This window comes from Myotis davidii, unplaced genomic scaffold (assembly GCF_000327345.1).
Source record: "Myotis davidii unplaced genomic scaffold, ASM32734v1 scaffold46, whole genome shotgun sequence".
Classification (NCBI taxonomy): Eukaryota; Metazoa; Chordata; class Mammalia; order Chiroptera; family Vespertilionidae; genus Myotis; species Myotis davidii.
In genome coordinates this window covers 1,425,756-1,442,620 of record NW_006383006.1, presented here as the reverse complement: position 1 = coordinate 1,442,620, position 16,865 = coordinate 1,425,756, and the positions used below count along the sequence as shown (strand labels likewise).

At 43.9% G+C, this 16,865-nt stretch overlaps 1 protein-coding gene across 1 annotated transcript in view; it reads left to right on the top strand.

Moving 5' to 3' along the window:
- The window catches only part of SORD (sorbitol dehydrogenase), a 38,092-nt gene that overhangs the window by 16,244 nt on the left and 4,983 nt on the right, over positions 1 to 16,865 (top strand). Inside the window, exons 3-7 of the mRNA XM_006777991.2 lie at positions 2,248 to 2,412; positions 6,517 to 6,676; positions 11,014 to 11,132; positions 15,561 to 15,626; positions 16,598 to 16,773. Of these exons, the coding sequence (XP_006778054.1) occupies positions 2,248 to 2,412; positions 6,517 to 6,676; positions 11,014 to 11,132; positions 15,561 to 15,626; positions 16,598 to 16,773 (686 nt within the window). The remainder of the gene's footprint in view (positions 1 to 2,247; positions 2,413 to 6,516; positions 6,677 to 11,013; positions 11,133 to 15,560; positions 15,627 to 16,597; positions 16,774 to 16,865) is intronic.

The window sequence follows — 16,865 nt, the reverse complement described above, 5'->3', positions numbered from 1 at the left end:
CCCTACCTTAGATTTCAGAATTCACCCTGCCATTTCTTACTATGTTCACCCAAACCAAAAGTGGAGAAAGTTCTACAGAGCCACACCTGGTGGATCACCTCAGGTTGGTGGCAAGGACAGTGTAAGACACCTGAGTGCACAGCACAGCTGTGGGTCTCTTTGTTTTTCTCAGGGAGATACTTGTAACACGGTCATCTCAGTCAGACTAGGCCAGTAATCCTTTAGGACTTATTTTAGCAAAGGGGCTCAGTAGCATTATTATTTTAAACTTGGAAAACGGACAACAACAATACCACCGAATCTCACAATAGTCAAACCTATGAAGGTTAAAATGCCAGTTGAAATATTTGAGTGGCTTAAATTAACACGGCCGTTGTTAACAAAACCACACGCATGAAATCATAGCTTGATAGCTCCCGAAGTGTTGCCAAGCCTAGATTCTGCCAGTCTCCCTTTTGTAAGATAAGAATCAGGCATAGTCTATTAATTGTCTAGTAACAGTTATCTCCTAGAAAACAGTTTTTTCTCTTACATAATTAATAAATTTCTTCCTCCTAATAATATCTTATTTATGCAGTGTATTAGACTTCTCCAGAGAAACTGAACCGAGAGAGATTTGTTATATAGATTTACTATACACGTATGCAGAGGGCAGGGGGAAGATCTATTTTAAAGAATTGGCTCACGCCCTAGCTGGTTTGGCTCAGTGGATAGAGCGTCGGCCTGCGGACTGAAAGGTCCCAGGTTCGATTCCGGTCAAGGGCGTATACCTGGGTTGCGGGCACATCCCCAGTAGGAGGTGTGCGGGAGGCAGCTGATCGATGTCTCTCTCATCGATGTTTCTGACTTTCCATCTCTCCCTTCCTCTCTGTAAAAAATCAATAAAATAAAAAAAAATAAAAATAAAGAATTGGCTCACATGATTGTTGGGGCTGGCAAATCTGAAGTTTGTAGGGCTGACCAGCAATCTGGAAATTTAGGTAAAATGTCACAGTCTTGAGCTTCAGAAAACCTCAATCTTGTCTTTTTAAGGACTTCAACTGATTGAATGAGGCATATCCACATTATGGAGAGTACTCTGCTTTACAAAAAGTCTAATGATTTGAGTATTTGTTTTTTAAAAATTGAGGTATAATTGATATACAACATTATGTTAGTTTTGGGTGTTCAACATAATGATTCAGATTTGTATCTATTGTGAAGTGATCATCACAGTGTCTAGTTAACATTCATCACCTCATGTAGTTACGGTTTTTTCTTGTGATGAAAACTTCTACGATTTACTCTCTTGGCATCTTTCAGATAACACCAATTATTACTTATAGTTACTCTGCTGTACATTAGGTCTTCATGACTTATTTCACAACTGAAAGTTTGTGCCTTTTGACTTTCTTCACCCATTTCATCTATCCCCTACCCTCTGCCTCTGGCAACCACCAATCTGTTCTATATGTCTGTGAGCTTATTTTTGTTGTTCTTGTTGTTCCTGGGTTTTTTAGATTTTACAATATCGTATTAGTGAGATCACTTGGTATTTGCCTTTTTCTGACTGACTTACTTCACTTAGCATAATGCCCTGAAGGTCCATCTATGTTGTTGCAAATGGCAACATGTCCTTTATGGCTGAATAATATTCTGTTATGTATATGTACTACATTTTCTTTATCCATTTACCCATTGATGGGCACTTAGGTTGTTTCCATATCTTAAATATCTGAAAAATCTGAAAAATCCCTTTACAGCCACATCTAGCGATTGACCAAACAGCTGGGCACCGTAGCCTAGCCAGCTTGGCACGTAGAGTTAACCCTTATATGCAGTTATTTTATTCTGTGGAAGATTTCTTGCCTTGCAAGACTCAATCAGGGTTGCTGTTTAGCTTGCTTCCTCTGTGGCCTAAATTGTGTACCTGGCCTTTGAAGCCAAGCCCTCTCCTTCATCTAGAGCAGTGGTTCTCAACCTGTGGGTCGCGACCCCTTTGGGGGTCAAACAACCCTTTCACAGGGGTCGCCTAAGACCATCAGAAAACACATAGATAATTACATATTGTTTTTGTGATTAATCACTACGCTTTAATTATTTTCAATTTGTAACAATGAAATTGGGGGTCACCACAACATGAGGAACTGTATTAAAGGGTCGCTGCGTTAGGAAGGTTGAGAACCACTGATCTAGAGAATCGCCTCAGGGTAATAGAAGGGTTGTTCCCGCCCTCACTTGTTTTCTCCATCTCCTTTTTCTTATCAGAGGTGCTGCTGAAGATGCATTCTGTTGGAATCTGCGGCTCAGATGTCCACTACTGGCAGCATGGTCGAATTGGGGATTTTATTGTGAAAAAGCCAATGGTTCTGGGTCATGAAGCATCAGGAACAGTCGTAAAAGTGGGGTCATTGGTAAAGCACCTACAACAAGGTGAGCAAAGCCCTTCAGCTAATGGATTAATTTATTCATTCAACATCAATATCTATGCATGCTTTCTCGGGGCCGGGTCCCTGTTAAACACTGGGATGCAACAGTCAGCAAGACAGCCTTGGTCCCGAAACACATGGACCTTAACCTTCCACAGTGGGAGACAGAGCTGGGACACACAGATAGTTACTTAATTACAATCGTGTTGAGGATAGCAGAGAAGAAAACAGGGTGAAATTGGTGTATTTTACTCAGACCCCTGGCTTGTCTGAGGAAGGGACAATTAAGCCAAGCAGGCAAATAAGAAATAAGCCAGGTACCGGGGTGGGGAAAGCGTTCCAGGCCCAAGAACCACAATATGCCTCCACATACTAACAACCAGGGCTTGCAAAGCAATCTTTGATTTTATTGGATGACTAGAAAACCACCAATAAGTTTCTAGATTTGCTTGATTCATGCTCTCAGAGGGAGGAATTCTGGGCTGAGGCAGACTCTGATATATTCCCCAACACAGTGAATTAAATCCAAGCTGTCTTAGCATAGCTAGCTGTTGGCTTTAACCTTCCTTTCCTGATGAGGCCACTATAAAGTCTGGAGATAATGTCAGATTATTTGGAGGAAGTGGGAGGTTGGTAGGAGGTGCCTTCCTATGTTAGTTAGAAAGCTCTCTGAGCCTAGTTACATAGGGAGAGATAGACCGGCTCTGAAGAAGCTAGACGTGTGTCTCATTCAGGAATGTTAAGTCAGGCCCTCTATCATCGGTAAAGTTGAGAAACCCCCTGAGTTTTTGCAGGGTTCTTCCAATGTGGAAGGTTCATAGCTTCTAAACAGTCACTGATTGGTTCTCACCTGTGGGACGAGGTCTCTAAATATATGTCATAACAAGAAGTGTATGTGTATGTGTATGTGTGTGTGTGTGGGGGGGGTCTCTAAATTTAAGTTATAACAGGTGCTTAGTCAGTGTCGACAATAGATCCAGCCTGTACCAGGTGCTTTGAGGGCTATAGAAAAAGGAGAATATAAGATCCTTGCATGCTTTGATCTACTTGGGGAGACCAGACATCAGGATATATATACCAACAATTAGAGAACAAGCCCATAGAGTGAAGTGGTGAAACCAGTAAAGAATGGGCTCTAGAAGTTCAAAGAAAGGCATTTGTCATGGACACAAGTGTGTCAGGAAGGTTCATGGAGCAGATAGGCCTGTCTTTGAGCCAGACATTTAACAATAATATTATGAGCCCTAGCCTGTTTGGCTCAGTGGATAGAGCGTCGGCCTGCAGACCAAAGTGTCCCAGATTTGAGTCCTGTCAAGGGCAGGTACCTTAGTTGCAGGTTCCTCCCTGACCCGGGCTCTGTTTGGGGCCGGTGCAGGAGGCAACCAACTGATGTGTTTCTCTCTATCTTTCCCTCTCTCTTCCACTCCCTAAAAATCAATGGAAACATATCCTCGGGTGACGATTAACAAAAACAAAACAAAACAAAACCCACAATAATAATTCTGAAAAGGCAGATAACATTTATTGATTTAATATTGTTATTCTCCATATTAAATACTTGCCCATAAAACTACTTACTTTGTTCTTGAAACAACTCTACAATTTAGGCATTATTTTTTCAGATGAAGAAAGTGAAGCATGGAGATTGCCTGAGGTCATACACTAGCTAGCCTTAGAGCTAGGATGCCTGCCTTGGTCTTTCTGACACTAGAAAAAGTGTGCAGAGTCACTGAGCTGCCCAGCATGTGGAGACTTGAGCAAGGTTTTGTATTTGAATTTCTGAAGAAATCAGAAGCTAATATTCCAGTTAAGAGGAACAGCATAATAAAATTACGGAGGCAAGAGTTTTATATCTGTTGTTAATAAACTCTGTGCTGCTTAGAGCAGAGGTTCTGTCTTGGGCAGTTAGTAGAGATGATAATTTGCATAATCTGTACAAAACTCCCTCTTTAAAAAGCACCACACAACTGTAAGTTGTATTATTGTTGTTATTATGTAATAATTAGAAGACAAAACTGAATAATATAAACTCCACCTAATTTGAAAGTTCTTGAATACTAAGTTGGAGAATTAATTGTCAGTGCTAGAAACATAGTTTGGAGAAAGTTCACTGGGCAGCGGAGAAAGTAAAGGGCATAGAAGGAAGAGACATACAGGTAGAAGATCACATCGTAGTGGTCACAGGGATTTCTATGGGCACCGTCTTTTAGAATACAAAATTTTTATGTAATTGTTTCATTTGCTAACTTTAGAGCTTTAAGAAGCTCTAATCAACTAATCTAGAAAGAATAAAACCTTGAGTAGTTCTTGATATACTTGTTTATAAAATTTAAACATAAATATTAAAGAATCAATAAATCGAAGGCATGGAAGAATTCCTAATTTATATACAGTCAGGTCATCTATCTTTTAAAAAAATATTATTTTATTGATTTTAGAGAGGGGAAGGGAGAGGGGGAGAGAGACAGAAACATGATCATGATGAAAGAGAATCATTGATCGGCTGCCTCCTGCATGCCCCCCAATGGGGATCGAGCCCGAAACCCGGGCATGTGCCCTTGGCTAGGAATCAAACCTCAACCTTCTGGTTCATAGGTCGATGCTCAACCACTGAGCCACACCAGCCCGACCACCAACACTATTTTAATGAGCACTAACTACATACCTGGACTCTACACTATTCTCCGGGTATTTTTAAACAAAAGACACAAGAAATGGCCTAATGTATCACCGCTTAGTAAAAGGCAGACCTCCCAGGGCTCTTCTCTGGCTGCTAACAGCACATTGTTCAGCCTCAGGAGGGCCCTAATACCACTAGTACACCCCTCTTGGGGGGAGGTGGGGATAGACTGGGAAGGAACACAAAGGAATGACATTTCCAAGACAGTGGCAATTTTCTGTATCTTTTTAAAAATATATTTTTTTATTGATTTTTTACAGAGAGGAAGGGAGAGGGATAGAGAGCTAGAAACATCGATGAGAGAGAAACATCGATCAGCTGCCTCCTGCACATTCCCTACTGGGGCTGTGCCCACAGCCAAGGTACATGCCCTTACCTGGAATCAAACCTGGGACCCTTGAGTCTGCAGGCTGACGTTCTAGCCACGGAGCCAAACCGGTTAGGGCTGTTTTGTATCTTGCCAGGGGTTCACATCACACAGGTGAATGCATCCATTAAAATTTATCTGGTGATCCACTTAACATTTGTGCATTTCATCAACATCAAAATTTTATCTTAAAAAAGAACCATAAAACAAGTATTGAACTCTACCTTCAGCTATGCAGGCTGAAGTATTTAAGGGTGAAGTGTACTAATGTCTGCAACCTATTTTGAAATGCGTCAGAAAAGATGGATAGATGGGATGGATGGATGGGTATGTGATAAAGTGAATGTTGCTCATTATTAATTGAAGAATCTAGGTGGAAGATATCTGGGTGTTCACTGCACTGGTTTTTCAACTTTGCTATGTGCTTAAAATTTTTCCTCATAAGAGAGAAGAGCAATTCTAATGCTTGGTTTCCAAGCAGACCCAGTGAGACATAGAGTAGAAGTACCGTAGAGCGGGCGGTTCACAAGCCTGAGTGTCACTCTCCGCTGTACCCGAGTCGGAGGCCTCTGCGGGTCGTTTGCGTTAATGCTTTTGCTAACCAGGAATCAGTTGATTCCTAGTTATTGTCTAAACACAACCAGACTGTATGGCTTTTGTAAAGGCCTTGCCCCATGTTTTCAAAATAGGTCAAGAAAAAATGTGTCTGCAAACTCCACACACTAGCTACCTCTTTTGCAGCAGTTTGAGACGGGAAGTGGAGCTGGCTTGCCTTAGAGATGGGACTGGTTCTGTGTTTCCCAAGCTGGGAAGTGGCTGTGGAGCTGGAGGGAAGGTGGGTCTGGTCCATGAGTTAGTAAAAGGGCAAGCCAGACCCATCTGTGGAGAAGTGGGATGGTCATTCTCTCCCAGAGTGTGTCTGTGCTGTGTCCTGTGTTTCCTTTGGAAGCACTAACGGCCTGGGCTTGCTTAGATCACCCTGGGTATTCCTCGCTGGTATCTGCCCATGAGCCTGTGCCCCCTCACAGCACCTCTGTGCCTGCTCCTGTTTTCCTCTCCAGGCGATCGCGTTGCCATCGAGCCTGGTGCTCCCCGAGAAATCGATGAATTTTGCAAGATTGGCCGATACAACCTGTCACCAACCATCTTCTTCTGTGCCACGCCCCCCGATGATGGGAACCTCTGCCGGTTCTATAAGCACGATGCCAACTTCTGCTACAAGTTAGTGCCCTGCCCAGCCTTGCCACCTGGGACCTCTCTCCCTCCATTTGTTTGGTGTTCTTTCTTCTACTTTCCTGTGGTAACTTGGTTCTTTTTAGCTCTTAATTCCAGACATGAGGCGTCTCCATAGTGGGCCTGCTCTCCTGGGTGGGCAGAGGGAGGGCAGCCTGACTAGCACTAAGGCTGACTCACAGTGCTCGGTTTTAGTCTTTCAGTCTAACTCTCCCTCACCCAGAGCAGCAATAGAAAATGGTCGCTAAAGTCACTCACTCCTTTCCAGCCATCCTGGTGATAACTTGTTGTGGTTCATCTTCCATTACTGGTTTCCACTGCAGCTACAGGAGGGAGAGCTTTTAACAGCAGTGGCCTTGTCGGGGGCTTACTGAGGAGGCCTGGCAAGGAGCCAGCACATGACTCTGGGGCCCTGGATTCACTCCCTCCTAGCGAGTAACTTTGGGGAAATGACTGAACCTTCCTCTGCTTCAGATGATTAAATAAGACAATGCATGTAAAGTCACAGTTATTATTACCGTGTGCCTGGCCATGTGCTAGTAAGTGATTTGCAGGCCTTATTTTACTCCGCAAGGACAATGATGAGGTGGGCACCAAGTGTGCAGTTTCTTTCTTTCTTTCTTTTTGTAATCTTCTAAGCAAGAGGTTTTCTCTTTTTTAAAAAAATATATTTTATTGATTTTTTACAGAGAGGAAGGGAGAGAGATAGAGAGTTAGAAACATCGATGAGCGAGAAACATCGATCAGCTGCCTCTTGCACAGCCCCCACTGGGGATGTGCCCGCAACCCAGGTACATGCCCTTGACCGGAATCGAACCTGGGACCCTTCAGTTCGCAGGCCGACACTCTATCCACTGAGCCAAACCGGGTAGGGCGAGGTTTTCTCTTTTTATTTTGTACCCTTCTCTGATGTTTGAGTTTTCTTTTTTTATTATTTATTTATTTATTTTTATTGCTTAAAGTATTACAAAGAGTATTACATATGTCTCCTGTGCCGTTTCTTTCTTTCTTTATTTTTACTTTTTTGTTAATCCTCACCTGAGGATATTTTCCCATTGATCTTCTAGAGAGAGTGGAAGAGAGAGGGAAAGACAGAGAGAAACATCAATGTGAGAGAAACACATCGATTGGTTGCCTCTTGCTAGAGCCCCAGCCAGGGCCCAGGCCAGGGAGGAGCCTGCAACCAAGGAACGTACCCTTGACTGGAATCAAACCCGGGACCCTTTGGTCCACAGGCCGATGCTCTATCCACTGAACCAAACCAGCGAGGGCCCAGTTGTGCAGTTTGTTGCAAGAGTGAGCAGAGGCAGGAGGAGGCTGACAGCCTTGGCACAGAGCAGAACCAGGAGTCAAGCTGTGGTTCTTGAACTCCTGCCCTGTGTTCACTGCACGACCCCAACATTCAAAATGGTTTCGGGGTGAGAAGTTGTGTCTGGCTGGCAGGAGCAGAGTGCTGTACCTCCTACTTGGCCCCAGCCCTTGGAGCTCTGGGTGCTGCTGTGCTACTTCCCTTCTGATTCCTCCCACCCCAGCCCGGCCCCAGCGGTGGCGCTGTCAGCCCGGACGGGGCTTGTCCGATGGAGGCTTGATGCCAATCACAAGGGCAGTCTGACAGATCTGAGTTTTCAAGGGCCCACTGGAAACCTGGAGAGGAGTCACAGGCCAGAGGCCTCATGATGAGTTTAATTAAGTCAACATCCAAACCTGCTCTAGAAGAAAACAGGTTTTGTGGGCAGAGTCCACCTTTTAGCAAGTGGTTCCAGAACCACCTCTCCTGGGCCCTTTCCAACTCAGGGCGCCAAACAAAGTTTTTGTTGAAGGCAGAAGAACAAAGAGGTAAAGCTCGAAACTAACCACTAATCTCTGCCATTTACCAACAGCGTGACCTTGAACAAGTTACTTAAACTTGGTAAACTCAGTATCCTTGCCTGTAAAATGGAGATGATAAAAGAACCAATCTGATGAAATGCATAGAATTGACGGGATTTAATGAGAAAAGTATATCAAGTGCTCCACATGAGTCCTGTAACCAAGGAGGTGCTCAATAAATGGTGCCATCATAGGTCATAGCCATGGCCTTGAGTCCAGGGATTAGAACAGGGTTAGCCTGGAAAGACAGCCTTGGGCTGGGGACGGGTGAGGGATGCTTTGTAGGGAATGCTGTGGGAGGGTGCTCCGGATGGCGATGGTGATGGGAGGAAGGGGGAGGCCCTCTAGGGAACATGCAACCCCTGCCTCTCCTCTCCTCCCAGGGTTCTTTCTGGCTGTGTCCCCAGCCCATGGGCCCAAGCCCTTCTCTCTGGTTTCTCTACCAGTCTCTTTATTTTCCTACCCACTTTATTCAGTTTATCTTCCTGCTTCCTCCTTGGCTTAATTATTCTTTAACCCTTTTGCCTGTTCCCTGAACCCTATTGTGAAAACCACCAAATTGCCTTGTCATTCTCTGGTGTTTATAGTCATGAAAGATTAGGGCTGGGAAGACACTCATCTTTCCTTCTCATCGCCCACCCCTCTCAACCCCCAGTGAACAAAGTTGGGGAAGGATGACCCAGTAACTCTCTCAAGGTCAGTGCCAAAGGGGCAGAGCCCCAGGACTCCCCCTGGCGCTTCTGCCTCCATGCTGCTGGCTATGGCTGCATGTGTGAGATCTCCCAGATTGCAATCCTCTCTTAGCACCATCCCCAGTCCCTTTATCCTTGGTGTTCTCATTCCAAAGGGAAGTCAGAGTGAAGGGGAGAGAAGCTCGCAGCTCCTGATCAAAGGCCATCCTCAGCTTAGATCCAATACAAGCTTTAGGGAATGCCCAACTGGGAAGGGGCAGATGTGTCTGAGAGCGTGTGGTTGGCAGTCCATGAGTGGGAATTTTCATGATTCCATTTCCAACTTTTTTTCATAGAGTTGATGGGGTGAGTAGAAGGGGTGATGACAGCACTCAGAGCAGGAGGGTGGATAGGAGTAGGGAAATGATGTGAGAGAAGCAGAGGGGAGGGAAGAAAAGGGTGTTGGGTGGCAGCCAGGCCATCTGCAGGCCTTGCGATTTATTCTTTGGGGATCGTGAACAATGACAGAAGGTAATGAGGATGAGCGCATGGTTTGGCTGCCACTGTTATTTCTTTTTGGAACTTGAGGGTTTTCATTCTTTCTTTCTTTTTTAAAGATATTTTACTGATTTTTTGAGAGACAGGAAAGGAGAGGGAGAGAAACATTGATGCAATAGTGCAACATCAATCAGCTGCCTCCTGCACACACCCTACTGGAGATCAAGCCGGAAACCCGAACATGTACCCCGACAAAGAAACAAACCAGTGACCTCTGGGTGCATGGGACGCTGTCCAACCAACTGAACCACACCAGCCAAGGCTGGAACTTGAGGGGTTTGTTTTTTGGTGTTGTTGTTTTTTTAACTTGAGGGTTTTTATGTGGAGTTTTTGGGGGCACTGAATAAATAAATACTGGACGGTTAAGAACTAGCAGAAATTAAATATTAACTACAGAGCTATTTGTACCAAGAATCAGCTAATAATGGGACTGGCAGAGAATGTAGAATCAAGAGCCCTGGGTTCAAACCTTGCTTTTCTACCCACTAGCATTTTAACCTTGAGCAAGTCTCTTAATGTCATTGAGCTTCAGTTTTCTCTTCTGTAAAATGAAGGTAAAAATAAAGCCTGTCCTTATCACCTGACAAGGTCATGGTGAGGATTAAATGAGATAATGGAGGAGAAAGCTGGCTAACCTGTAAAGCCTTAGGCAAATGTTTGCTGTCATCATCAGTAGGATGGTTAAAAGGATCAAGATACCAGTGGTCTTGGAAGTGAAAACCAAGAACCCCGTGGTGAAGGAAGGTGACACAGCATTTAACCAGCTGTGTACAGTCAGGGGCCTTCCCCACCTTAACCAGGCGCGGGACAGCCAGGCAGCTGCTGCCGTCGATGTGGTTCTGGAACGTGTAATGGGGAAACAATGAACAGAGTGACGCCAGCTTCTAAGTCACTATTTTTCAAAGCTGCTGATAGTCGGGATTGCTTGAGAAAAAAAATGAGATGCTGGGATGAGGCTTATGGGTATGCAGTATCTGGTTTCAATTTCAAATCCTTTGAGCCTCTCACTTGTTTTGAACCTTTAGAGCAAGTTATTTAATCCTCCAGGCCTCAGTTTCCTTGTCTGTAAAATAGGGATAATACTACCTACTACATGTAATCTGAGGATTCACATGAGTGAATTTACATAAATTGCTTAGCACATTGCCCACCACATAAATAAATGCTCAATAAATGATTGTCAACCCAGAGGGACTAACTGAGTGTGTTGAACGGCTGACTCCCCAGGCTTCCTGACAATGTCACCTTTGAGGAAGGGGCCCTGATTGAGCCACTGTCTGTGGGGATCCATACCTGCCGGCGAGCTGGAGTCACCCTGGGGAACAAGGTCTTTGTATGTGGAGCTGGTAAGAAACAGATGATACCCTACTTATGAGTTCATTAAGGGAGAATGTGGGGGCACCTCTGCCCATCTCATTCCCCCTCCAAAGGATGAAATTTGAAATTGGTCCTGGGATCTTTCTGGGTAGGAAAAGATTACAATGTCCCTTCCTCCGGTGGCTAGCACTTTGCTAAATAAATGCATATCTGCAGAAATAATGTTATTTCCTAGGCAACAGGACCCTTTTATTTGTTTAAAGAATGCAACCTGGGATTACATTTCAACCCTTGACAGGAAACTAGGGAAATATTTTTAAAATATTTTTATTGATTTCAGAGAGGAAAGAAGAGGGAGAGAGACAGAAACATCAATGATGAGAGTGTCACATTGATTGGTTGCCTCCTGCATGCACCCCAACCAGGGCCAGGGATCAAGCCTACAACCTAGGTATGAGCCCTTGACCGGAATTGAACCTGGGACTCTTCAGTCCACAGGCCGACACTCTATTCACTGAGCCAAACTGGCTAGGGAATTATTTTTGATAGTAAAGGAAAGAACAACATTGGAACTTCCAAATCATACCAGAGAAGTGGCCTTCTGGTCCATCCAGGAGTGAGGAGGGCCCTGCTCACCACCAGTGAAAGGAGTAGAGCCCTGCCCCCCCATGAACCAGCACTCTGCTTGCGCTGGGAAGCTGCCTTCTCTCCTCCACCCAGCAAACCCTAGTAGCCTCGGATGGAATCGCTCTAGACTTCTAACTGCTGGTGACCTAGACAACATGCTCCTACTGTTATGATCTGGTGTTCCTCATACACTTTGGGAGGGAGGGTGTATAATTGACATGTAATGTCAGTTTCCGGTATACAATGTAATTACTTGATATTTGTATATACAGGTGACTTGTGAACAACACTGGGGTTAGGGACATCCACATATAAGTTTTGATTCCCCCAAAACTTTACTAATAGCTTATGGTTGACTGGAAGCTTCACCAATAACATAAACAGTCTATTAAAGCATATTTTGCATGTTACATATATTACAATAAAGTAAGCTAGAGAAAAACAAATGTTAAGAAAATCATAAGATAGAGAAAACACATTTATAGTACTGTAGGTATTTATTTAAAAAAACATCAGCATATAAGTTGGACCTGCGTGGTTCAAACCTTTGTTCAAGGGTCAACAGTATTGCAAAATGACCACCACAATAAATCTAGTTAACACCTATCACTAGATGGTTACCAAGTTTCCTTTACTTGGGATGAGAACTTCTAAGATTTACTCTCTTAGCAACTTTCAAATATGCAATACAGTATTATTAACTACTAGAGGCCCGGTGCACAAAAATTTATGCACTCGGGGGAGGGGGGACAGGGGTGGTGTCCCTCAGCCCGGCCTGCACCCTCTCGCAGTCCAGGAGCCCTTGGGGGATGTCCACCTGCTGGCTTAGGCCCGAGCACTGAGCGATCAGACATCCCTCTGGCAGCTTGGGAGCCCTTAAGGGATGTCCAGCTAACAGCTTGGGCCTGGTACCCATGAGCTGGCTTCTGACTGAGCAGCACTCATCCTGTGGAAGCACACTGACCACCAGGTGGTAGCTCCTGTATTGAGCGTCTGCCTCCTGGTGGTCAGTGCATGTCATAGTGACCAGTTGTTCCCGTCAATTTGCATATTACCCTTTTATTATATAGGACTAGAGTTGACCACCAGGGGACAGCTCCTGCATTGAGCGTCTGCCCCCTGGTGGTCAGTGCACTTCATAGTGACCGGTCATTCTGCCGTTTGGTCGATTTGCATATTACCCTTTTATTATATAGGATAGTTACCATGCTATACATTATATCCACATGACTTATGTATAACTGAAAGTTTGTACCTTTTGACCCCCTTTACCCATTTCACTCACCCTGCCACTCCCTTCCTCTAGCAACCACCCTGTTATCTATATCTTTTAGCTTGGGATTTTTTGTTTGTATTTTTTCTATGTACCTATTGGCCATTTGTATGTCTTCTTTGAAAAAATGTATATTCAGATCCTCTGCCCACTTTTTGTTGTTGTTATTGTTAATCCTCATTTGAGGAAGTTTTTTCTGTTGATTTTTAGGGAGACTGAAATGGAAGTAGCAAGGGACAGAGAGAGACAGATAGGCACTGATGTGAGAGAGACACATTGATTGGTTGCCTCCCATACATTCACCAGGCCAGGAATTGAACCTGCAACCCAGGTATGTGCCCTTGACCAGAAAATAATTGAATTATTTATTTATTTATGTTGAGTTGTATGAGTTCTTTATATCTTTTGGATATTAACCCCTTAACAAATAGTATATGGTTTGCAAATATTTTTTCCTATATGGTAGATTGCCTTTTTCAAAAAAATATATATTTTATTGATTATTTTTACAGAAAAGAAGGAAGAGGGATAGAGAGAAACATCGATGAGAGAGAACCATCGATCAGCTGCCTCCTGCACACTCCCTACTGAGTATGTGCCCGCAACCAAGGTACATGCCCTTGATCGGAATTAAACCTGGGACCTTTGAGTCCACAGGCAGATGCTCTATCTGCTGAGCCAAACCGGTTAGGGCTAGATTGCCTTTTTCATTATTGATAGTTTCTTTTGCTGTGCAGAAGCTTTTTAGTTTGATATAATCCTACCTGTTTATTTTTGCTTTTATCGCCTTTGCTTTTGGTGTCAAATCCAAAAAAATTTGCCAAGACTGATGTCAAGGAGCTTACTGCTTATATTTTCTTCTAGGAGTTTTATAATTTCAGGTCTATGTTCAAGACTTCAATCCATTTTGAGCTAATGCTCATACAATTTTGTGAATGATTTTTCTTTTCTTTATTAAAAAATATTTTTATTCACTTCAGAGAAGAAAGGAGAGGGAGAAAGAAATAGAAACATCAATGATGAGAAAGAATCATTGATCAAGCTACCTCCTGTATACCCCACACTGGGACCAAGCCTGCAACCCGGACATTTGCCCTGACCAGGAATCTAACCATGACCTCCTGGTTTATATGTCGACGCTCAACCACCGAGCAACACTGGCTGGGCGCTGATTTTTCTTTGGCAGAGCCAAATACATGACCACAGGGCTTCCTAAGTATGGTGATAGGTATAGAACAGACTTGCCTCAGTATGCGAGGAGGCCGTCGGATTCAGGTGACAGATTTTTAAAATACCTTTTTGTCTTAGGCAGAAAAGATAAGTCAGCCCAGCTGGAGTGGCTCAGGTGGGTTTGAGTCTTATCCTGTACACCAAAAGCTGCCAGTTTGATTCTCAGTCAGGGTACATACCTGGTTCAATCCCCGGTTGGGGCATATATGGAAGGCAACTAATCATTTCTTATGTCAGGGCCCATATCAGAATCAACCAGTTAATGCATAAGTAAGTGGAGCAACAAGTCAATGTTTCTTTCTCCCTCTCTCCCTCTCTCTCTAAACATGTCCTCAGGAGAGGATTAAAGGGGGAAAAAAGACAAGTCATACACACCATATGTGCATACACAGAAATTTACCTATAGACCCATCAGCCCAAGAGAATCACTATTAATATTTTGGTGTAGAGCTTTTTCTTTTTCTTTTCTTTTCTTTTTTTCACTGAGATCATGTGAATATACTTTTTTATTTTTTCTAAACTACTCTTTTAAAAATATATATATTAACATTTTTTTCATGCCAGATATAAAAGAGTTATGACATAATTTTTTTTATTAACAGTGTAGTATCCCACAGTAGTTTATTTAATTAATCCCTTTGTTGGTCATTTCAGGTATTTTCCAGTGTTTTGCTTTCTAGGGGAACTCACAAAATTATTTTACAAAAAGAAAATTCCCAAAGATTTTCTGAAAAGCCTTATTTTGTGGATTTTTGTATTAAAACCATCATGCCATCTAGCAGGTAGATACTGTGGGGAAGCAGGTGGTCTCCAAGCTGATTCTTAGTCACCTGAACATCTTGGGGCTGCCTGAACAGCTGCCTCAACTCAGGGAGCCAGCTCACTTAAGGATACTCCAGGCTGATCCTCGCAGGGCACATAAAACAATATGTCTCTCCTTGGGAAGGTGTGATGGGTTCTAGGGAGGTAGGGGTCAAAGAGAGAACAGGAAAATGTATCCAGACCTGAGATAACCTCTGAGTTATGTATGCTTCCTTGAACCCTCTGGTTCTTTGACATTATCCCCACACAGTACCAAAGAGTAAGTGGAAAGTTTATAACTCTGTTAAGGAGAATACCAAGCAGAATCCAGCCCTACAAGCCAATAATTCCTCATGTACTTATTTACTCATGATTCAGTAAACTGTTGTTAAGATCTCATTTATGTATCAGGCACTAGGATAGATGCTAGAGGTATACAAAAGATATGGCTCTTGTTTGGCCTGCAAAGGGGGAAGAACTGATGCTTCATCTTTCACAAATGTCTTCCATTTCCTGCTTTATTTAGGGCCAATTGGATTGGTCAATTTGCTGGTGGCCAAGGCAATGGGCGCAGCTCAAGTGGTGGTGACTGGTAAGGTTTTCTTGTTAAAAATATCCTCAAAGGGGAAACAGTTTCCCCTTTGGCCTATAGTTTTAGGCAGAAGCATAAGACCTATTCCCTTCAGCGGGTACTGGGTTTCTGAAGGGGCTTCTCCCCTTTACTCTGGGTCCCAAGGTTGAGAAGCCCACTCAGGGGACGACCAAGTCAGAGCTCAGGAGGACACCCTTCTTTGAAGCTGCTGGGAGCAGGAGACCTGGCTCTCTATGTATGGACCTGAGATGCCCATACTGCCTACTTAGTCCTAAAGCGAGGCTCAGCCCTTGGTTCATTTGCCTAAGTCCAAGAGACAGGGGGTGTGTTTGTGTGTATGTATGTGATGTGAAGCTAGTGGGAAGTATATTTATAGGGATGTTTGTGTGTGAGGTGTGTGCTATGAGTGAGAGACATGAGTGTATATGTGTGAGCTGAGAGTATCCAATAGCATGTGTGGGTGTGTTTGGAAGCACATGGGGTATCAAATGGTGTATGTATGTGGAGAAGGCATTTGTTAGAGAGAATATTTGTGTGTGTGTAAGATATCTGAGAGTGTGCATATGTGTGAGAAGAGGTTATCACAGTATGTGTGGATGAGTGTGTAGAGTTGTGTGGTGTGCAGGTGTGTGGATGAATAGGGCAGTGGGAATGCAGAAGGGTGTGAGGAGAAGCTATCAGAGTGTGTATAGAAGGTATCTGTGAAAGTGAGTGTTTGAAGAGAGTGTGTGTGCGCGTGTAAGTAGATATGTGTGTGTATGGGAGTGTGTGAAAAATATGTTTTTACTGATTTTAGAGAAAGAGGGAGAGAAACGTCAATTGGCTGCCTCCTGCACGCCCCCTACTGGGATGGAGCCCAATGCACGGGACTGCGCTCAACCAACTGAGCCAGGGCTGCACCTCTGTTTTAATTTTCTTCCTAATCCGACATCCAGTTTCTCAGTTTGAAGAAAACCTTTTTTCGACTTTAGATCTGTCTGCCTCTCGGTTGGCTAAAGCCAAGGAAGCTGGGGCTGACTTTGTCCTCCAGATCACCAATGAGAGCCCGCAGGAAATCGCCAGTAAAGTGGAAGGCCTCCTGGGGTGCAAGCCAGAAGTCACCATCGAGTGCACTGGGGCGGAGGCCGCCATCCAGGCGGGCATCTACGTGAGTGGGATGCGGGCAGGGCTGGGAATCCATGGGGGTAGTGAACTGAGAAGTCAGGGGTCCTAAGATCAAGCTTCTCTACTGCCTTGCTC